This window comes from Anopheles coustani, chromosome 3 (assembly GCF_943734705.1).
Source record: "Anopheles coustani chromosome 3, idAnoCousDA_361_x.2, whole genome shotgun sequence".
Lineage (NCBI taxonomy): Eukaryota > Metazoa > Arthropoda > Insecta > Diptera > Culicidae > Anopheles > Anopheles coustani.
The window spans coordinates 13747281-13769696 of record NC_071288.1 but is presented as its reverse complement, the minus strand read 5'-3'; the positions used below and the strand labels follow the sequence as shown (position 1 = coordinate 13769696).

The 22416-nt window shown below is 47.1% G+C and overlaps 3 protein-coding genes across 6 annotated transcripts; 1 reads left to right on the top strand and 2 right to left on the bottom strand.

Annotated features, from left to right (window-relative positions):
* Positions 1-930: 930 nt before the first annotated feature.
* LOC131271783 (liprin-alpha-1) lies at positions 931-12410 on the top strand. 4 transcript variants are annotated; one of them, XM_058273317.1, is made up of 19 exons: positions 931-2139; positions 2331-2432; positions 2705-2869; positions 3471-3545; positions 3626-3697; positions 3781-4152; positions 4227-4364; positions 4624-4974; positions 5052-5422; positions 5502-5685; positions 6075-6164; positions 7456-7652; positions 7855-7905; positions 10007-10217; positions 10305-10474; positions 10556-10866; positions 10942-11261; positions 11356-11472; positions 11561-12410. In XM_058273317.1, the coding sequence occupies exons 1-19, from the start codon at positions 1891-1893 to the stop codon at positions 11645-11647; spliced, it is 3633 nt and encodes a 1210-aa protein (XP_058129300.1). In that variant the 5' UTR covers positions 931-1890; the 3' UTR covers positions 11648-12410. The 4 variants fall into 4 exon arrangements, with proteins under 4 accessions (XP_058129300.1, XP_058129303.1, XP_058129302.1 ...); XM_058273320.1 differs by lacking the exon at positions 6075-6164 and having other exon boundaries at positions 4227-4352; positions 4630-4974; XM_058273319.1 differs by lacking the exon at positions 6075-6164 and having other exon boundaries at positions 4227-4352.
* A 764-nt stretch (positions 12411-13174) lies between these two features.
* LOC131271496 (insulin-like growth factor-binding protein complex acid labile subunit) lies at positions 13175-16196 on the bottom strand. Its single transcript, XM_058272947.1, has 5 exons — positions 16137-16196; positions 15473-15601; positions 15214-15394; positions 13346-14931; positions 13175-13291 (listed from the first exon to the last, which is right to left on the bottom strand). The coding sequence occupies exons 1-5, from the start codon at positions 16194-16196 to the stop codon at positions 13175-13177; spliced, it is 2073 nt and encodes a 690-aa protein (XP_058128930.1).
* A 2144-nt stretch (positions 16197-18340) lies between these two features.
* On the bottom strand, positions 18341-21004 carry LOC131266398 (3-phosphoinositide-dependent protein kinase 1). The gene is made up of 3 exons (XM_058268946.1): positions 20475-21004; positions 18903-20317; positions 18341-18779 (listed from the first exon to the last, which is right to left on the bottom strand). Exons 1-3 carry the CDS (start codon positions 20611-20613, stop codon positions 18651-18653), a joined length of 1683 nt encoding a protein of 560 aa, XP_058124929.1. The 5' UTR covers positions 20614-21004; the 3' UTR covers positions 18341-18650.
* Between the last annotated feature and the right edge of the window lie 1412 nt (positions 21005-22416).

Below are 22416 nucleotides of genomic sequence, written 5' to 3'. Positions count from 1 at the left end.
ATGACAAAAAATAAAATGAGAAGAAGGTTATAAAATTGCATATTAAAGAATGGTAAGTAAGAAGCAATTGAGTTTCCATTTTTTAACGAACCTATTCAAATTGAGGATATCATGAGATAACGCCGCAATATGTCAAACTTCCATACACAATGTAAACAACATGTGGAACAAGTCGAAAAAAATGGTCGACCGCGACAAACTATCGATTTTTGTAACGACGCGTCGAGAGTCTTTGCGGATACAAAACGCGTTGCCGGTTCTTGTTAACTTTTTGTATGTATTGTAGATCACGTATTGATCTTATTATAAGATCTATAACTACAGTTTCTAAACTATTTTCAGTTCTATTAATTAATTGCTCTTTAACATTTGAATATCGCTTAAAGCAGACCTGCATTGAAAATGCATGTCCATTGGGGCATCTTCTGCAGTTCTTTATTAATATGGGTTTGTATGTCAATCTAGAAGCTAAGGTATAATGAATGAGTTTATTCACATGAAAATTTGATTTTCTATTAAAAAATAGGAATAAATTGATTTTGTTGCTACGAACATATCGTTTCGAACATTGACCGGTTTCTGTTATCTTGGTATTAAACACCTCGGTGAATCGTTTCGAACATGGCGGATTGAACAAACAGTTGACTTCGAACATACAAAACCCTGTACGATGCCGGAGCGAGAAAATGTCAGATTCATTCGCTCCCGGATTGAAATCCCAAGTCAGATCGAATGTAGTCCAAAACCCATTTATTCGAACGGGTCAAATGCATATCAAAATCCTCTTCGCTCTTGGGTCGATTACATTTTTCCTTTAACACGATAAACGTAAACAGCTAAGTGTTCTGAGTTTGGGATTGGATCGAAGAGCTCCTGTAGGGTAGATCCAGCTGCAACCTTCCATCTCTAGTAACATAATGGCGACACACACAAAATAAGAAAGGTGTGTCCACGAACGGAGGAATTTTACGATACTGAAATCTTCAATCGTGCTTGCGTTGGACGGTCGTTCGCACCAGACCGGAATGTACCCGGCCCGGTGGTGAATGCAGTGCAGTGTAGTAAAATAGTTGCAGGGCTGCCACCAAATTACATAATGGCCAGCAAATGTGGCGTTGATTTGTGTCGAAAGAAAATTGAAGTGTGAAAACCGTGCAGCCGCAGCAGCATAGGTAGCAGCAGTACCGTGCGGTAGTAGTAGCGGTAGTAAAACGGCATCCGAACGAACGAAGGCAAATAACAGGCGGCGGCGCAAAAGCGGGGAGAGACTGGTCGCCGTCGTCGACGTTGTTGCCGCTACGCTACGAACCCGCTACCCCGCCGTTCATCCGATTGTGGCATTCTGTCATCTCGTTATCGTGCCCTCGAACCCCTCGTCCCACGGCTCACCACCCCCGCACGGTGGTGCAGGTCTCCTGCTGGTCACTTACGAGCTCCGCCGGGTACGAGGACCCGTGTTTTCCTCGTCCCGTACCTTGGGGGGTGCCGCCGTGGACCGTGTTGTGCGTGACACCTCGAAAAGAAGATTCTGTGCGATCCCCGCCGCACCTGCCCATCCATCCTACAACACACGTTTTCCCCTCACCCATCCGTGCGAACCCCGTGCTTTGCTTGACTGATAAATAGTGAAAAAAGAGCGAAAGTGGTCACAGTATTGCGTGTGTTGCTGTTCACGGGCGAGCGAGAGAGAAAGAAACTGCGAAAGCGAGCAGAGGAGTGAAGGAAAAGGCGAAAAAGCGAGCGCGAGCGATAAAGAGAGTGCGAGTGAGTGTGTAGGCAGTTTCTTGGGGTACCGTGAAAAGGAAAAAATTCACGGCGAAGCTGAAGCAAAAAAAAGGCGGAAGAAATTTTGTTTTGGGAGCCACCGAAGGAAAGCAAAAATAAGTCAAAATGTGGAATATGATGTGCGACGTGATGCCGACCATCTCGGAGGACAATATCTCCCAGCGGTCGTCGCAGTTCAGCGGCGAGGATGCCAACTTCGAGCAGCTGATGGTCTCGATGCTGGACGAGCGGGACAAGCTGATGGACAGCTTGCGCGAAACCCAGCAGCGGATGGCGGACATGGAGATGAAAATCCAGGACGTGGAGAAGGAACGGGACAGTCTGCAGCGGCAGATTGCGGCCAACTTGCCACAGGTGCGCGCTTCTCCGGTCCTCCTAAGGGGTCAATGTATGGAAAGCCCTTTGGAAGGACTGGTTATGCCTACGCATATAGTTTTTTTTCTTCTCCACGCTCGCACCGTCCCACACTTGCGTTCCGTGCGTTTGTATCGTTACGTTCGATTGGATGTTGATATGTTGCTTTTATTTCTCTTGCCCTGGCATAGGAATTCTCGACTCTAACCAAAGAACTAACGCAAGCCCGCGAGACGCTGCTGGAGCGCGACGAGGAAATCGGAGAACTGAAGGCGGAAAGGAATAATACCAGGGTAAGCTACTACTGCTGCTGCTGTTGGTGCTGATGTTGCCGCTTGCGACCGATGCCAAGATGTGCGGCGATGCACCCCGAGGTCATCGCCGGGATGGCGCCAATGTGTTGTCGATTTTATGTCGGGAAAGACTCTCAACCCTTGACCCCGCTATCCGCACAAACGTACCAACACCGTAATCAGCATCCAGCACGGAGGTTGCGCGCGTTGTTCTCTTTCCACTCATATTGCTCTACGTTGTTTTACTATCTTCCCATTCCATGTGCACATAGCTCCTGTTGGAACATCTCGAATGTCTTGTGTCCCGACACGAGCGATCGCTACGCATGACGGTCGTGAAGCGGCAGGCGGCCTCCCAGAGTGGCGTGTCCAGCGAGGTGGAGGTGTTGAAGGCCCTCAAGAGTTTGTTCGAGCACCATAAGGCTTTGGATGAGAAGGTAACGAACCGCGATCAACGACCACAACGATTGCGAACCCACGCGTCAATCTGTCCCAAAAACACCCACCTTCCCTTTTTCCCGGTGCAACCGTTTCTCTGGTACGGCACTCAGTAGTGCAAAAGTGGTAAACGAGAGTAATAATCTGTTTGTTTTATGACGAACGTGATCCAGGCTGTTATCAAGCGTGTTGTGCTAAGGTAGTCGAGTACTACCCGCTTACGCACTGGTCAATGTGCATTATTTGCGTTTGAATGAGTGTTTTTAACTGCCTACGACATGATTGTTAGCGGCATTTTACTTGCTTGCTTATCACCAAACTATACAAATAATTTGAATGAAAAGTATCAACAAATTTATGAGTAATTTATCGAAAATAACCGGAAACGAATTTGTTTTCTGTTGTGTTTATAAAACGCATGATTAATTCATCCAATATTCCTAATGATGTGCGATTTTATTTTGTTTTTTTTTTTAATAACTCTCCAAAACTACACTACAATGGTTACTATGTTTTCGTCAGAATTAGGGAATCACAAATGTGATGGACACCGATGCCTAATGCTTCTTCGTAAATGATCATTTTCCAATCACATTGTAGGTTCGCGAGAGGCTCCGGATATCACTAGAAAAGAACAATGAGCTGGAAGAAGAACTCAATCAAACCAAAGATGAGGTATGGTTTTTTGCATTGATTCGCTAACCAAAATTCAATGTTGTGTTCTGATCTTTGACTGCTTTTTCTTTCCGATTCAGCTTCAGCAATATAAGTCAGGTGTATTGTCTAACCAATCCGACGCGTCACTGGAGAGCGGCAGTGATAAGAAGGTATGGCCGATAAAAGCGAACTCAAATCAAACGCGCAAATCGAGCAATAACTCACGTGTAATTTCCCAACCCAATCGCAACAGGACACCCTGAAGAATGGTGAGGGCGGGGAGATGATCGACTACAGTGCCAAAACGCACGAACTGCAGACGATCATCGAGAAGCAGACGGCCGAGCTATCCCAGTGGCAGCGGCGAGTGTCCGATCTGAACACCAAGATCAACGAGATGGAGGATAATATGTGCAAGCTGCAGAAGGAGTACACCAAGTCGCAGGAGGCGTGCGTCAAGCTGCAGCGCGACCTGCGTGAAAACGTGGCCCAGAAGGAGGACCAGGAGGAACGCATTGCCACGCTCGAGAAGCGCTATCTGAACGCGCAGCGTGAGTCAACCTCCCTGCACGACCTGAATGAGAAGCTGGAACAGGAATTGCGTCACAAGGAAGCCCAGCTGAAGGTAGGTTAAATCTGCCTTTTTTCGTTGCTCCTTAGTGCCATGGAACTTTAAATTTGACCGTTTCCATTCCACAGCTGCAAGAGGGTAAAATAGCGGCCATACAGGAGAAGCTGGAATTGTCGGAGCAAAAGCTGGCGCAGTTCTCCAAGCTGCCCGAAATGGAGGAACAGTTGAAGGCGCGCATGGAAGCCCTAACACAGGTAGGCAATAAGGTAGGCTACATCTAACCGGAAGGGCGCGTCAAAATTTTCTTAACCCCGGTTTTCTACAACAACGGATTCATTTCTATCTCCTCCTCGTGATATGTGTGTTTATCGTTTTTTTTTTGAAAACTCGCATGAAAGTCGCATGAAACATCCGTTCCTATGATTTTTGTTTTGTGAACATTTTCTCTCACGGTTACTGGCCCTGATCATGTGTGTGTGTGCTTTTCTCTTCCACCCCATTTTGTTTCGCACTTGTTCCACACAGGCACAGGAGCGGCACGGTTCGGCGGAGGACAGAATCACGCGCCTGGAGAACAACGTGGAGGAGAAGAATGCCGAAGTGATGCGCCTGAATCAAAGACTGAAAATGAACGAGGAGCACAATCAGCGCCTATCGTCGACCGTCGATAAACTGCTGGCCGAATCGAACGATCGGCTGCAGGTGCACCTTAAGGAGCGCATGACGGCCCTGGAGGAAAAGAACACACTTTCGCAGGAGCTCGATAAGGCGCGCAAGTACGCGGAGGAGTTGTGCCAGGAGAAGTCGGACATGCTCAAGGAGATCGCCAAAAACCGGCTCGAGATGGAAACGTTCAAGCGCCGTCTGCTGCAGCAGGTTTGTTTGATTGGGTTTTACTTCTTCCCACTTTAGACCGCATTCTCTAACTCATGGGTTCATGATTCTGAACGTAGGAAATCGCGTACAATATCCAGCAAACGGAAGCACTTACCCGAAGCTTATCTCCGAATGCCGTCAGCAACGCGGGAGGCAACAGTGGGTTCTCGCGAAGCGGCTCGGCCACGTTCAGCACGCACAGCTTACGGCGCAACAAGTCGACGCTGGAGGAGGAACACTTCAACCGGTCGATGGCCGAGCAGGACTGGAATAAGCTGCAGCACATGAGCAATGCACAAGTATTTGACAGTGGCGTCCTCGAGGGAGCGGACGAGGCGGACAATCTGTTCGGCACGGGCGATATCATTTCGCCGACCGGGCACACCGACGCACAAACGCTGGCCATCATGCTGCAGGAGCAGCTCGATGCGATCAATAATGAGATACGGTAAATATTACCCTTTGCCCCCTGCTTTTCATGCGACCTTTTCCTTTTTAACCAATATTTTTTCCGCTCCTAAATGCAGATTAATACAGGAGGAAAAACAGTCGACGGAAGCGCGAGCAGAAGAGCTGGAATCTCGCGTAGGCAGCCTCGAGCATATGAATCTGCTCGCGCGGGGTCGTTCGATGGATCGTCAGAGTCCTCCACTGAGTGGAAGCAGCACGCCGAACAGTCCCAACCGGGACTATCTACAAAAGTATCATACGGTGCGTAGAGCCGCTCTTGGGAACCTTTATTCCCAATTGTTTGTTTCGGTTTGGTTTGGTTTAGGGAGACGATTGGTTATCTTTGCTCCTTTCGCCACATTTTTTGTTGTTATTCTTTTACAAAACTCTACTTCTGTTGGTCAATCGGAATTGCGGAAGAAACGTGACAGTTACAAACGAAATTTAAACCTCCGTGATTTACACTAGGAATGTAGTTCCTCCCCCTCTCCCCTAAATCCTTTGAAGCCGCTGTTGGCGCCCAAGTCTCGGAAACATCAAGGAGCATTGTGCATAATTCCTCCCTCCTTCATACATCTGCTTTCGAACATTGGTTTTGATCTTTACTCTCCACACACCTTCTTCCTCCTGTCTGTGTCTTATCGTTACAGGCGCCAGCGTCGATGTCGCCAGCGCATTTACACCAATACGTTACCACTTTGAATCAAGTTCCGATGTCCGAATCGTTACCCTCTAGCCAAGTGAGTGGTTCCGGCAAATGACGACACACATACAATATTGAACTTGCCTTATTTGCTGGAAGTGAACAGGGAATGCAGTAGCGGTTGCCCGGGGTTGGGCGTAAGGAACGGGGATGTGGTTAACACTAACGGGCCTCCACAATTTCGATACTACTTTGGTCACTAACTAAAATTAGCAAAGTTGGATTATTATTTTTGCAAATGCTCATTACTTGCTTTTAAATGTGTTCGTCGTTCACATTTCCCCGATATCTGTAAAAACTTTATGCGCTCCACCTCACGCATAATTATAGGAAAAGGTTGGAAAAAGGGGGAAAATGGTGGTAAAATAATTCTTATCAGAAAATCTCACATTTGGTGGATTGTTTCGACAACATTCAACAATCAAATTGTTGGTTACGCCAAGACGCCGAAGGATTTGGTATGGTGTTTTTCCTATCATTTTCCTAATTTTCATCCTTTTCTGCTCGAGGGAATTTGCTTTGGCGTGAAGTGGGGTGATGAGGAGCAGATCGCGAAGATAGAACAATAAGTCACATGTACATCTTTAATAGGTAATGAACATTTGTCTGAAAGTTTATCAAAGCAGTCGGTTATCTTAGTAAACGGGTTAAAAAACCCCTCAAAAAGTGGATTCGTCGTGGGTTGAAAAACTAACTGAAATCAAAACTTGGCAAAAATGTTGAAAAGTCGAAATGAAATGAAAAGATGAGCCCCGATAGTGTTAATTCCCGGTGCTTTTTTCACATTGGCCTTTTCGACACATTTGTGCTTCTTTTAAGTTTATTTGTGGTATTTCGGTTTACCTAAATTCCCTGTTTGGGCGCTTCTGTTTGCATTGTTCTGAATGATGCGATGTTTTATACTTTTTTTTCAATTTCAATTTGATAAAATGGGAAGAAATGTTACTAGTAGCAGCTTATCGTGCAGTTGTTGAAATGACGTCCGTAGGTGGGGTTCACCCTGGTATGAATTTTCATTTGTGTTGCTTTTTTCTCGAGCTTTTGTCAGTAAAAATTGGGCCCAGTACTACGAACCGTTTCGACATATTTGGTTGTTTGTTTTATTGTTCAGGAAGAAACCAGAGCGCTTCAAAATTTACACTTTAGAATTGTTTCATCAATGGCCCCAATTGGTGTAAATTGCAACCATTTACGGATCTATTTTGTTTTTTATCTTGTGAATGTCATGGGTTTGAATTTGGTGTAGTTTGTGTTTTGTAGGTGTTTCAAATTTTAGCGTCGGCTGAATGCTAATTGTTCGCTCTCCCCTCCCCCCACCCCAATTTCAGGTCCAACTAGCTCACCTTCAATCGGAAATGCAACAGCACGACGAAATGGTCAACGCCGAGCACGACATGTCCGCCGGAGGAGGTATGCTGGGTGGCGATAACAGTTCCGGTGGAACGATTTCACCGGGTACGGCTCGCACCATGCGCCTAGAACGCTTTGCGCTTGCACTAGCGCAGAGTCAGGAGGAACTGAAACGGTAAGTGCGATGAGAAGGGAGAGCGGGGGTGTAATGGGAAGCGTCAACGGTTTATTTGAAGGTGATGTTGTTTGAGGGTTGTTTGCGCCTTACGCAACTGACGGAATTTGGTCTGCGGCAGCCGTGCTTGTTTTTGCTCATATCTACATATATTCTCTTTCTCTTCTCTTAACCACCGCCGCACAAACTCCCAAAAATCCAGACGATCACAGGGAGTGTCCGTCCACGGGTCGGAGTTTCCGGGCGAATCCAGGTCATTATCATTTAAGTTGTTCCCATCCGTGTTTCCGCCCACGCGGTCGCATGAGCACGTTGCTAAACCGAATCGCTACAACAGTACGCTGTCCAGTGCCATGCTACATACTCGTATGGAGCGCTTTCAGAACGTGTCTAGGTTGTTGGCCAATTCGCCATACAGTCACCAACAGCGTCACCGCTACCTTCAAACCGCCGCACATCAGATCCGCCAACAGCAGTTCCCTCATCATCATCATCTTCATCATCATCGTCATCTTCATCAATCCTTACCCGTACCGCTTCCGTCGGTCATCGGCCGTTTGCCGGCGTACCGCGCGAAACTTAGACGACGGGCACCTACGGCAGTGCCGGGACAACATTACTATCCGCACAATCATCCGTACTATAGCTCGTTCCGGAACTCCTTTCCACCGTCGTCCACCAATGCAATTTCCTCGACATCTTTTCCGGTGCAACGCAGAATGCATGCACCCACGCCGCCGCATCCGTCGGTGGCGCTGCTCCGGCGGCAGGCAGGAGATAATCTGCTACCCCAGCAGCGTCCTTTCCACACGCTGCAGGAGCAATTGCAGAACGTAAATCTTTTCGATTGGAAACGTGCCCCCTCAACCCGAAGGCATCCACTCGCGGGAGGAAACATCGGCAGTAATGGTCGAGTTGCTGGTACTACTAGTAGCGTTGGTCGACGATTCCCATCCCATCACGTGGTAGCCTCGGAGGCCCGGCTCGTTCAACCTACGCGCTCGATCATGCGTTTGAATCTGAGACGGGAGGTGACGGCGTCGACGGGTTCCGCGGTTCCGCGGCTTATTTCCAACATGCCGTTAATCGGTACCGCCAACGATTCGATGATTATCATAAATAACTCTCCGTTCGCACTGACGGATCGAAGGTTTGGCATCCTGCATCATAGCACGATGTCTGATTCGTACGTGTGACGCGGTGAAAATTTGTTGTCCTGGGTTTGCATTACTCTGCAAGTACGTTAAGGAGACGTACGATAAAGACAAAGTATGAGACTGATCATCTCTGCCTTTAGAAGGCACCATCAAGGCGCCATTCGAATAATACCAAGCGCTGACTTGCATAGACTAAAGCTTGTCAAAAATAAGATGTATTTTGAGGATTTATTATTCGTAGGTTCGTTGTGGAACTCTTGCAACCGATTTCGCATCATATGCCGGTTCGACTGTACATTGTTGAATGTGATGTGATTTTTGGTATCAATACAGCTCTTTGTACGTGTTTGAATATTTTTAGGGTTTAGTTGTGCAAAACGAAAAAAGATCGATTTGTAAGGAAATATACCACCAAGTATTATACACTCGTTGTCCAATGGCTCAACTTCGGAAGTTTCGGCATTTAGTAGCGATGATAGGAAGGGTGGTTGGTGTTTTTTTTCTTTTTTCTTCTCCTTCTGGGAGATCCCTTTGTTTCATACAGGATAGCAGCAGCTGACCGCGTGCCCTGTTCATTTTAACCGGGAGATAGGTATGCAGGGGGAAAAAAATGAGACACAGAGAAAGTGGTCTGGAGTACGACGTAAGTCCACTACATTTCTTCCGTCTATCGGATATGCCTTTCATATGCGCCCCTTTCACGAATGTCTCATTCCATTCGGCACGTTGGCTCGACGTTTAATGTGGACGTTGTAGCATTCCGCCACTACTCAACATATTGCTCATACTTCATTTTGTGTCAAAACATGTGTATAAAAAGGTTGTGAAAACTCGCTCCCCTAGAGGCTATTAGTGCTAGAAAAATATCATCCACATTCATTCTACCATATTTAAGATGAACTTTGGCTGGATGAATATGGCTACCCGCTAGTATTAAGTAGAAACGCTAGGTAGAGAAAGGTTTTACTTGATGGTGATTTATTCTATTACTTAACGATGGCAAAGGCTATCGGTAAAGTTCAAAGAGTACTATCAATCCTGGTAAAGGCGTTGTAGCGTTTCAATGGCAGTGTGCAGTTGTGCTTGTCCGGCGTAGCATTTATTGATTGGGCGATATTTGTTGAGTGACGTGTTACCATCTACCGAAACTAATCCATCTTCAATGGCGGTTTTCCGACATTCCGATCCGTTTTGCAGGAACCACTTTGTACCGAGCAACAACTATGGCATGTCGCCGCTTAACTCGCGCCACGGAAGCCAGGAGTCGCTAAAGCATTTAAGTATGGTTAGCTCGCTGAGTTCACTGCAAACGCCAACTGCCAGCCGGGGAGGCGACTCGGTTTCCGCGGCCCAGAAAAAGAAGGGCATCAAGTCCAGCCTGGGACGGTTCTTTAGCAAAAAGGAAAAGGTAATGAATTGGAAAAGAAAAACTCGAAACGAAGTGCATGGATTAGCGGTGTTAATGATTTCTCTTTGTTTGTTGTTTTGTTTTTAGGTAAAGGGTGTAAAAGATTCCTCAATGCCAGACGGCTCAACCAGTATGATGTCGATGAGCGGGCTCTCGTTGATCAGCGACATCGATTCCACGTACGATAACATTAGCGTATCCGGTTACAAACCACCGGGCAAGTCGAATCCGATCGATTACACGAGGCAAAAGAAAAAGTATGCATCGATCGCTTTGGCAGTGTGTTGTGTTGGGCAATTTATTTTTATATTTCTGTTTATCTTGACGTCCACCCACAGGGAACACGATTATCGACACGATCTACTGGGCGAAGCAATGAAAGCCGGAACACCTTTCGCCCTCTGGAATGGGCCGACGATCGTGGCCTGGCTCGAGCTGTGGGTTGGCATGCCGGCCTGGTACGTGGCGGCGTGTCGGGCCAACGTGAAATCCGGTGCCATTATGAGTGCGCTCAGCGACACGGAGATACAGCGCGAGATTGGCATCAGCAATCCGCTGCACCGGCTAAAGCTCCGTCTTGCCATACAGGAAATGGTGTCGCTCACGTCACCATCGGCACCGCAAACCACGCGAACAACGCTAGCGTTCGGTACTGCAAAAGTGAACCTCGGCAGTAGCGTGTTGAACCAGTTTTTTATTGAACCATTTTTTTCTCCTTTTGTAGGCGATATGAACCACGAGTGGATAGGAAACTACTGGTTGCCTAGCTTGGGTCTACCTCAATACCGTACCACATTTATGGAGTGTCTAGTGGACGCTCGCATGCTGGATCACCTCAACAAGAAGGATCTCCGTGGCCAGCTGAAGATGGTGGACAGCTTCCATCGGACCAGCCTACAGTTTGGGATCTCCTGCCTAAAGCGACTTAACTACGACCGCTCGGCCCTGGAGGAGCGACGGAAGGCGTCGGAAAACAACCTCAGTGATGTTTTGGTGTGGACGAATGATCGCACCATGCGCTGGGTGCAGAGCGTTGGGCTGAAGGTGAGTCAACCAACGTCATACGCGACCATCTGCAAGGCACAATTAACGCATATCTCTCTCCCTCTCCCTCTCTCTATTGATCGTCTCTTTTCAGGAGTACGCAAACAACCTGCTAGAATCCGGTATACATGGGGCATTGATAGCGTTGGACGAAAGTTTCGATGCAAACTCGATGGCCCTAGCCCTCCAAATTCCAACACAAAACACACAGGTAAGCAAGCTGACCACGTGACGCTATCCTAATCGGACTGCGTTACCCACGGAACGCATGTTAATCCCGTTCTGTCTCTCTTCCATAGGCCAGACAAATTTTAGGATCGGAATTTAACAAACTACTCGAGCTGTCCACCGAACGGCGCACGGATCGGGAATCAATCAAATCTTGACATAATCCTAGTCATCCTAGTCTAAATGGATAATAAGTATGATAACATTTAAAATAATCTTACTATTACTGAAGTAATAATAATATTAATAATAATAATAACAAATATTGATAATAATATAGCATTATTATTATAAATAATGAAAATAATAATACTAATATTAATAATATAACGATAATACTTACCAATAATAGGCAGATCGCTGCAAAATGAAATAGGTTTGCAATGGGACTAGAAGAAAGAGCTGGAAGAAGAGTGTTGAAGGATCACCAACAGCAGGGAGAAAGCAAATGACACAGCACAGCTAAAACGGAAAAAACAAAGTATTTTATGGGAATAATAAACGCAAATAAAGCAGAAAAAACTACAAGAAAATGCAAGGTAAAATCGAATATGGAAAAACAACAAAGATACATACCAGCAGCATTAGAGCGATTTAGTAGGGAAAAGAGGAAGCAGATTCTAAGCTGAGCCCGGGATATGGGGAAAAAGCATGGGGTAGATATATAATAGAGGGAAATAATATATATATTATATATACATATGTGAGGCAGAAGGAACAAATACGCATCGATGTGTGTTAGGGTCACCGGCCAACAAGGCGCAAACACGTGGGCAAAGGAATATCTAATACAACATTGTCATAATTTTAAGGCGATCGTTCGCATCACTGACAGAGCTGGCCGGTGAAAACGCAAAACAAAAGTATAAGTAAAAAAAAAAACCTACAGAAAACAGGATAATAGAGACAGTATGGAGAAGCTATTGTACATGCTGAGGGAGATGTAAGGCCAAATGGCAAAGCTGCATCGCTTATACAAACACAGCCAGGGAGGGAACTAGAAGGACAAGCCATAACACTGCTAGAAGAAGAAGAAGAAGAGAAGTAGAGGATGTTTGAGGTAAAACTGCAAGGAACAAAAACTACCGCTGTTGTAAAGATATACTTATAAACCGACGTGAAACAGGACGAAAAGTGGAAGCAAAACAAAAACAAAAAAGCTACCAAGAAACCAACAAGAAATACAAAATGCAATGCATCTGTGTTCGATAACTTACAAGCCAGCTTAGAGGGTATTGCGTGCGTTTACAATTATTTACTTGCGTTGATTTTATTCCCCCTAGCTCCCCCCTCCTTCACTCTCACTCATGCGAGAAATATGATTCCGAGAGGCAGTGGGAAGGTACTAATTTTGAATTTAATTAATTTGGGACCTTACTAAGCAGAATGTTGAATCGGGTGACATATTTTCAAAAAAAAAAAGCGTTTATTATTTCTAATTCATTTGGGCTTACAACTAACTATTAAGTAATTGTGCTAGTCCGTCCCGTTGGTACAAGTGTTATGCACAATTAAGCTAAACTGCTTCATCAAGCTGTATGTTACAACTATTACAAACATGTTGACCTCCATCCACTTCTACGGCAGTAGTAATGATTAAGGATGGCGATCGTTTCTTCCCGGTTGCGCGGATTGAAGAAGAGCAACCCATGAAACCGTAATGCCATCCAGAGGCTGAAGGACGATTAGTATTCGATATCGTTGCTAAGGGTACGCTGCCCGGGCGGAGCAGGCGCCGCATAACGTTGGCTGTGATGCAACTTTTGCTGTAGCCTTCGACGCTTCTGCTCGTATAGGAGCGACTTATCGTCGGCAGGCGATCGCTGATGATGATGAACGACGACCGCTTCCGGTACATGCCGTGGAATTGGATTCTCGAAACTTGTCTGCTGCACCACAATCGGGCGCAGTGCCGCCGGGGGGATTGTTTTAGCGGCTGTAATGAGCCGTCTTCGGATGAGCGTTTCCTGCTTCTGATGGTTAAGCTCGGTGATCCGACGGGTTGGCTGGAACGTTTTGTGGCTGTTACAGGGAAGGTTCTTGCGGATCACGTAGTACACGGTGCGGTTGTAGATGCCCTGTGCTGGATCGCTGCATCGCGGTGTCAACTTGCTACTGTACACGTAGGAACCGGTGGAGGCCACCTTGAGGCGATTAGTGGCTGCCTGACGCCACTCGACCATGGTGCAGCTGCACAGCCACGGATTCTCGATCAATCGTACTACCTGCACGGCCGGGGCTAGCCGACGGAAGAACTCGGTCGGCAATTTAGTCAACCGGTTGCCCTGCAGGTACAGCTCCAGCAGCTGCAGTTGCTCGTCGAACAGACCGACCGGTAGCTCGGCGAGCAAATTGTACGACAGGTCGATCGTCCGCAGTCGCTTCACTCCGAAGAACGCGTCCATAGAGACAGCGCCGATGCCGCAGCGGGACGCGTACAGCTCGGTCAGGTTCTTCATTTCAGCGAAACTATCGTACTCGACGAAGGGGATGTTTCCCTGGATTAGTCGGAGGGTACGTACCGCCCGGAGCCCGCGGAATAGGTACTGGTTTAAGGCGTCCACCCGAAGGTTGCGCACCTCAAGCAGCTCGAGCTGCGTCAGTCCCTGGAAGGGCTTGGGAGTACGAATCTGCAGCCCGACCGTCTCACTGCCGATGAACAGCGAGCGGGTCATGTTGGCGATCGCGAACGAACTATCAAACACGTACTCGATCGGATTCTGACGCAGGTCGAGTTTGGTCAGCTTCGGGAACGGTGGAAACGTGAGCTCGGACACTTTGGAAATGTTGTTACCGGACAGGTCCAGGACTCGCAGCTCGAGCAGCCCGGCCAACGAGTAGTAGCTAACCTCCAGCAGGCGATTGTCGGCCAGGGATAGCAACCGCATATTCGGTGCACCGTAGAACGCGAACGGCGGGAGCACCTTGATGTTATTGTGCTGCAGCGAGAGGCGCACGAGGTGCGCCAGGCCGTACAGGAAGTCGGGATGCAACGATTCCAGCTGGCAATCGTGGATGGAGAGCGCCGTTAGGTTGTTCCAGCCGAAGAACGACACGTTGCTAGTGCTGGCCAGTTCCCGCTTGTACACCTCGTACGGCACGATCTCGACCTCGAACGTTTCGGTGAGTTGCTCGCCTCCATCTGCGCCATCGTCCATCACGATCTCCATCTCTTCTCCAACGACATGGTAGATGTTTGCCTCATTGTTCCCCTGTACGTCACCGTCCGTGGTGCGCTGCTTGGAAAGTCCCAGATCGGAGGCGCTTGGTGCAGAACGGTCGAGTATTAGCGGGGGCTTAGTGCGCACCAGATCGACCGCTTCGAGATGGAGCCGTTCAACGGGCAATGTGGTGTCGATTTCGAATCGAAGCAGTTGCGGTTGAAGTGATTGTACGTGGAGTTCACGTAGCTGCCCAAACCGGGCCAAGTTTGAGGCGTTCACTGCGGGGAATGGTAATTTGGTTGCAATTTTAGAATTTCCAAATAAACTTTATGTTCAAACATGTTGTAATTGATGTTAATTGTTAAAGCAACACAATTTTGTGAAACGTCTTCGCTCTACATAAACCATTCCATAAAAATAAAGTTTTCTCTAGCATACACCAGGTGGCGCGAGTGTGCTGGATAACGCTTCCAGCACCAGCTACGCCCACCTAGCACCAGCTATAACGGGCGAAACGTATTCGAGACACGTGCGTACGAGGTAGAATTAAATCGACTTACACTGGAAACGTTCCGTTTGCGAGGTATACACGATCTTTAGCACCGAAGTGTCCAGCGACAGTAGGTCCTCAATCGCCTCGAAGCCTGCCCCGCGCCCAATCATGCACAGGGCGTGGACGGAATAGTCTTCACCGGCTGGATCGTCGAAATCGGCCGTTGGTTGGCCGTCGGCGGGGTAGTACTGCAAAACAAGGCGATGCCATTACTGCATGTCCCTATAGAAAGCCTTCCTCATTTTGTTATCACTATTACTTACAACATGCTGCTGTGATTTCGTTGCTCCGTTTGACCCAGCCGACACTTCCGCTTGGTTCCGATCACACAAACACTCCGGTGGACAGTCCAGCAGTGCGTAAGATTGTTCGCCAGCTGCGGTATCATCTATGGCCTACCGCCGTGAAACGATATAAAAATAAAAATATGTTTGTTACAGGACGGTAGCGAAGGCTTTGTATTTCGTGTTCTAAAAATACATTCAAAAGAACCTTTTGTGATAGGAAACTTCACCATACTCGTTGTGATGTGCATGATAAATATAAGTGTAAAACTTAACTAACAGTCTGATGGTTTGGTTGTATAGCATTGTCGGAAATGCCACTATAGCACTGAATTCGAAACGCCGTTAGTTGATGTGGCGCATTTCACTTCCGCTTCCGGCACTTCAAATACACGTTTTCTAACAGATTTCGGGCACATAATTAACAATGTGCTCTTGATATTCCTTCATTCGCTTCGCAAGATGAACTTAAGCTGTTTTAGCTATTAATTTTAAAATTGGTGTTATGAATGTTATTCCAAATTTGATTTACACTTCATACTGCGTTTTGAGCGACTGTGCCCTGTTTAGCTACATTATGCAATTATTTAGTAACCGAGATATACTGTATCAATTAGTTAATCCGTGTTGCAGGAGTGTAACTTACCAAAAGTAATAACTGGGCCAGGGTAATGACCCTTAGTATCGAAAACGTCTGTGGCACCATCGCACGAAAGAAACTAGCTGGTAGGAGAACGCTTGTTGTCCTCTCGATGGTCAACGTCGCGTATGAGAGTTTGCCACCGCTGACCATGCGGTCTAGGGTCTCGGTTGTAAGTTTCCGCCCAGGCGGAAACGTCTTATCGCGCGGTGCAAGTGGGAAGGCGAACATCTTGTCCTCGTCGAGGCGTTTGAAAATTAAGCAGGAACAAGTAAGACAAGAAGGCAGCAGCCGCGTAGAGAAAAAGAGAATAGACATCGCCATCGGGGTGAAAGAAATCGGGACCCCCTCCTTCCCTCTCTCCCTCCTTACCGTGGATGGGTAAAAGTTCGTCGGGACGATAGCAAAGCCATGTAGGATAGTTGTAAGATAAGAACAAAGGGTTCGTGCGTAGTGCATCGAAGGTTGAACGTTAGTCGTTGGCGAGAAATCGTACGCACAAGGCTGCAGTTTATATCTAGGCAGGGTTTTTGATTTCTTTTGTACAAGGATGTTTCCAATTAAGCTTCGGCTTTCTCATGTGTTCGTATATTTTTGTTGTTGTAGGAAATCATTTGTAATAAAAATGCAGCTTTAAGAATTATCACCGAGTATAGAATTTGTTTAGTTTGAAGCCAATTGCAAGAAGGGTGTCGACGACTAAAACTAAACCTCCTACAGAAATTAGAGTATTAGTGCAACATAATCCAATTATTATCCGCACTAGTTTCAGCTTTTTAACTACTTTTCTCTTAGAAAAGCAGACAGATCTCGCTGGAAATGTTCATACTCGGTGCTTATCGTTCCTGGTAATAATCAGAACCAAAGTATTTATCAATGTAGAACTGGCGTTGATTTAGTGCTATGTTGATAGTTTGTGCAATGACACCTCCAATGGTCTGCTCATTTGCTTTCCCACAGAAAAATCAACTTTTTTCATTGCTCTAAGTTCGTCAAACTTTCTCCTCAGTTGATGTTTCCCAAAATTATATTGTTGCAAATATGTAATCAAATAAAAATAATATTGTTTGCTATTAACAGCCTTACTTGAGTAGATATGATATTTAAGTGTTCAACAAACACCTGCAGATGGTCCCCACATGTGCAGACGCCAACGCCATCTAGGTATCAACGGTGGAACTGCTAGTACCAACATTTCGAGGATCGGACCAACATCAGTTTGGCGGTGGTTCTCGTGCCGGTGTGGCACATGTCGTGGTTGGAACGTGTAGCAGTTGCAACCGGATTAGCTTTGCTATGTACGGACGGATGATACTCGTTGGGTAATCGCAGTAGACCGCCTCGGTGCTGCAAAGAATTGTTATCTCAGGAAGGATGATGTTGAAAAGTTCAGGATCATGAGACTGATCTTCGGTCAACTCGTCGTAGTCGAGGGTTGAGGGAGATCTGATGAACTCGATGCGAGAGAGTACGTCGGTCGTCACGTTTTTTCCACGCTTGCCATGGCCTTTTCTGACGACTGCGACTTCTGATAGATTGCGTACACCAGCGGATTGTTGTCCGTGTAGATGTGGAACCTTCATTCTTCCATGTGATGTCGGAAGTGTCGCACCGTTTTGCCCCATCGTCTGTTTCGCGGGGTTGTCCTCAGCAAAAGTCCTAGTTCTCCTTTGGTGCGCAGAATGAAACGCCAGTAGAAGTATATCATGGCCTTCATGGGAGAAGTCGCACTTGGTCTCAGACCGTCGTGTACTTCCGGTAACGAAGAAAAGACGATGATCACGAATTCCCGTCCTCTTTGCGCATCTAAAATTCAGCCTTTAGAAGGTTTGGGCAGCGTTTCGAAGTCTAAACTGCATGGCTACGCATTTGTACATAAGGCCCACAGCCCTAAAGGTCCACCTTCGAGAAAGTATATTTGTCCCGTATCTTCGTGCTAATGTCTGTCAGGTATGGGGACTGTTTCATCTTCACATGAGAGTCAAGTGTTGTCTGCTTTCCTCTTCATGTGCAACGGTTGTACAACAGCCCAAACTGACGCCCTACGCCCCATAAAAACATATCGGCCGGTGTTATTCGGTCGTTTTGCATTGACGCTTGCTGTCTTTCTCAATTTCGGTAATGGTTTCTAGTAGGAAAACAAAGAGTCGATACACAACGATTAAATTGAATTTGCAATAATTTATTCTACTTAATTTGCACAATCGATGAAGCTGATCTCGAGAAAAAAAAATGGTCGAGTAATGTGCATTTATATTGGTATTATTATTATAATTTTTTGTTGATCTAATTGCGTGTTTTCTATTGAATATATGTTCCATCCGTTAGCTTAATTCAACATTCCCTTAATTTCCGCCCCTATCCTACTTATTAAGATTTACATCGATGCAGTTAACTCTCCCAATAACGGTCCGTGCCGCTGGCCGCAGTACTGGCGGGCGAAGGAAAACTTGCAACTATTACATATTATTAAATAAAAGAACACACGGACACGCACACTCACACACACGCACGCACGCTTCATACGTTTGGGGCACCACCAGTGTCGTTTACACTGTTGAGGAAAGCCTTACGGTGAGCTTCATTAATGCTATCGCACCACTTGAGTGCAAAACCTTCCGGATCCTCAAGATAGTAGGTACGGTTCGGCTGCCGGGGGTTGCAACGAAAGGTGGGCATAAAACGAAAAAGATAAGAACAAAACGAATCAAACAACCGTTTCGGTTCGCGCTGGTATTGGCCGCTACTCTCCCCGCCACACCGTCCACTTACCGTGTGCACGTAGAACGTTTTGAAGTTTTTCGCCTCGACGGACAGCGTCGCCGTCCAGGGAATTTCGCCCTTTTTGACCATGTTCACCGGATCGATGTAGATCAGTCTGGGACCGGTGGTGAGCAGGAACATGCGTCGTCGGGGGAACAATCCCTTGCGCTTGCTAACGTAGCCGTACTTGAGGATCGTTTCGCCATCGGTGAACGGTTCCCATACGCTCAGCGGGCCGGGATCGTTTTTGCTGCCATCGAACGAAGGCGTCGACGTCGACCCGTCCGTGAGCGATTTGGTGACGAGCTTCATCGAGGACGAGCCGGACCGCGTGCCCGTGACGCTACGTGTAACGCCACCCTGGTAGAGCTCGCCCGCATCGATGTCTCCGTCGCCGGTGCGCCCTTCGTCCGAAACCTCCAGATCGGCGAGCTTAAAGTCGAGCAGGCGCGTTATCTGTCTATCGTCCAGCCCGGGCTTCATGCCCTCCGGGAAGTAGTTGGCCCCGGCGTCCCCGTTTAATACTGTTTCCTCCGTGGGCGCTATCGGGGCCGGACTGCTGCGTAGCGTCTCGAAATCGATACCCTTGTAGAACGGGTGCTCCCGTATCGAGGTGTAGCGAGGATTATCACGTGCCCCTAGCCGTTGGGACTGTTCGATTTGTAGCAGGCGCGTAATCAACGCTTTCGCGCACGGATCGAATCCCTCGCCGTACGTCACCTGGCGGTTGAGGATCTTTTGAAAGATGAGGTACTCGGAGGCGGCCCGAAACGGTGGCACTCCGCACACCATCTGATAGATCGTGCACCCGTATGACCACAGGTCGGACGCGGGAGATGACGGGGTGCCGGTAAGGATCTCGGGCGACACGTACTGGGCCGTGCCGACGAAGCTGCGCCGTTTGTTGCCGCGGGCCACCGGATGCACATCCTCCGTGTCGTCCGTATCGTCGTCTTCGTCTTCGCGGTACGCCTTCCCCAGCACTTGCTGAGCGTGTTTTCGGGCGGTGGACATTTTTGGCGAAGGGGGAGGGGCATCTTTTAGCTCTTCCTCCTCCTGATAGTCGAGTTTCGACGAGCCAAAGTCCGCTATCAGCACGTGCATGTGCTGATCGAGCAAAATGTTCTCTGGCTTGATGTCTCGGTGCAGGATGCGCATGTTGTGCATCGTTTCGAGTGCCAGCAACATTTCGGCGGCATAGAACCGGGCGCAATCAAGGTTGAACGATGGTCGGGACAGCAGTGATAGCAGCGTTCCATTGCAGGCATACGTCATCACGTAGTACAGTTTGGTGCGGTCCTGAAACGTGCAGTACAGCCCTAGGAAGCCTGGTTTTCCCGTCAGCCGGTTCAATACCTCGCGCTCTCGTTTAACATATTCCTGTTTGTTCTCGCGAATGATTAACTTTTTCTCGCAAACTTTTACTGTGTTGAAGAGGGGAAAACGAATCGAAGCAAACAAGTTTTAGCACACTTTCATTCTTGCCCGGTGACATACAAGCGCAGGCTGGACATGACCCGCTATCCCGAGTGCAACAACAAAAACAACAACAAAGTAAAAAGCTTTCTCTGGGCAACTTACTAGCATATTTCTTCGACGTTCGCACCTCCTTGGCCAGATAGACACAACTAAAGCTACCTTCGCCGAGCATCTTCCCGAAGTAAAAATCATTCGCATTTAGGCGATGGCCACTACTCGGTTGCGGGCGATTGTTTTCCATTGCCACCGACCTTTCTGACGACTCGATGGAAATGATGGTTGAGCTAGCCAGCGGTTCGTTGTGGCGAATGGAAGGAGAAAGAAAATTATTAACTTAGATCAGGGAAAGCCTGACTTCTACCACTTTCGGGCATCGGCGAACATTGGGCCGCAGGGCGTTATTTTCACTTGCAGTACAATTTGCACTGTTTGCAGAGTCGACGTATCAAATACGATATGAAAGGATTTGTGCATCCAGTCGTTTCGCACTGAGTCATCAAGCGAGAAAGCTCAACATGGATGTGCTGCTTGGGAAGTTATGCTTCGGGTGCCTTTTTGAGTTAATTCGATTAGTTTTCGGTAATATTTACGATGCGATCCGGATATAGTACTAGTAGTATTTAAGAAAAGTACTAGATTGTAACTTAAGTGCAGGTAGCTATGATGGAGTGTAGGGTTGCGAGATCGGAGCTGGATCCAATTGCACATTCCGATCCTGGTTGGCGTTTTTAGTTCCGATCCCAGTTTGAGAGGCCTATCAGCCCAATTTGGTTGTTCATACTGCAGGCATTTCTCGTACGTATGAACATTTCCGGCAGTGAGCGGGACTTTGACTTTTGTTCGATGAGGAAGTGAACTTGGTTCTTATCCTGGTGCAAACACGATTTCATTTCCGGGTTCGAATAAGAATTGATAGTCTTTTGCTCCGCCCAATAAACAATATTGAATATAAGTTGGGCTTCTCATTCGGTTCTCATGCTTTCGCTTGTGCTTACACTTGCCGTGGACTTGGCAACAGATTTCCGACGCGCCACCATTCGCAGTAACCTTACATTTTACCAATTTGTTACAAAACACCGAAATAAAGGTTAAAGCGAAGTTTTCAAGTGATTGGTCGGGAGTTTTGTTAATATCGGCCAATGCATCGCTTCAGATTGAAATATGTTCGTGTACATGTCACATGTAAAGAGAGAACGTCGCAAGAATAATGAAAAAACAAATCTCTTTGTTTAGAGTCCCGAGATCAGGTTAGGATTTGCTCCGTTGCCGCGTTGGAGTTTATAGATATGATTCTTTTCCGGGGTTTTAGCGTCCACCACTACTATATTTTGTCGTGAGTTCTGACCAAGGTAGTCATGAGCAAAGCAGGTGAACATTTCTTCAGACGACTCACAATGACATCTGTTAGACAGTTGCTGGTGGTTTAATACAGCGGCACTACAGTGTTTCCAAGACCAATTTTTTTTCTAACTTAATTGTTGTTCAGCATGTAAATCTTTCTAGCGAACTTATTTATTTAGGCATTAGACAATAAAAGAAGCTAGTAAACTGAAAGCATAATCCGATTCCTCAGTTATTTGTAAATATTCCCGCAAGCGCACTGCGTTGAAGCGTTTGTTGGGTTTCTGTCTAACCATGGATAGACAGTCTCAACGATCTATTTATGGTTCAGTGTGTTGTCGGTAGCGAACTGCTTAAATTATGTAGTAAATAATAACAAAATCGAGTCGAAAAAATAGACCATGCAAAATTGTAAATTTTGGGTCCGCGACAGCCGAGCGGTAGCGCCGGTTAGAAAATCGGCCCATGAGCGCCGGGGCTCACCACCTCGACGGCGTGGGTTCGAATCCCAACCGAGACCGGACCCTCCCCTGTACGAGAGGACTGACTATCCACGTACAACAGGGAAACAAGTTTCGTAAACCCTTAACGGGCAGGCATGACCAAGAGGTCGTTACGCCAAGAAGAAGAAGAAGAAGAAAAATTGTAAATATCTCACCGCATTTGATGTGTCGAAGCGTTTTTTATTTCTTTAACCAAGGTG

Coding starts and splice junctions, on each gene's coding strand:
- LOC131271496 (XM_058272947.1), bottom strand. CDS start 16,196: ATGGTGCCACAGACGTTTTCGATACTAAGGGTCATTACCCTGGCCCAG. Junction 14,932..15,213: donor GCAAACGGAACGTTTCCAGT/GTAAGTCGATTT, acceptor CATTCCCCGCAG/TGAACGCCTCAAACTTGGCC. Junction 13,292..13,345: donor AGAATCCAATTCCACGGCAT/GTACCGGAAGCG, acceptor GCCGACGATAAG/TCGCTCCTATACGAGCAGAA.
- LOC131271783 (XM_058273317.1), top strand. CDS start 1,891: ATGTGGAATATGATGTGCGACGTGATGCCGACCATCTCGGAGGACAAT. Junction 7,906..10,006: donor GAGTTTCCGGGCGAATCCAG/GTCATTATCATT, acceptor TCCGTTTTGCAG/GAACCACTTTGTACCGAGCA. Junction 11,262..11,355: donor TGCAGAGCGTTGGGCTGAAG/GTGAGTCAACCA, acceptor GTCTCTTTTCAG/GAGTACGCAAACAACCTGCT.
- LOC131266398 (XM_058268946.1), bottom strand. CDS start 20,613: ATGGAAAACAATCGCCCGCAACCGAGTAGTGGCCATCGCCTAAATGCG. Junction 20,318..20,474: donor AACGTCGAAGAAATATGCTA/GTAAGTTGCCCA, acceptor TCTTCAACACAG/TAAAAGTTTGCGAGAAAAAG. Junction 18,780..18,902: donor AAACGTTCTACGTGCACACG/GTAAGTGGACGG, acceptor AACCCCCGGCAG/CCGAACCGTACCTACTATCT.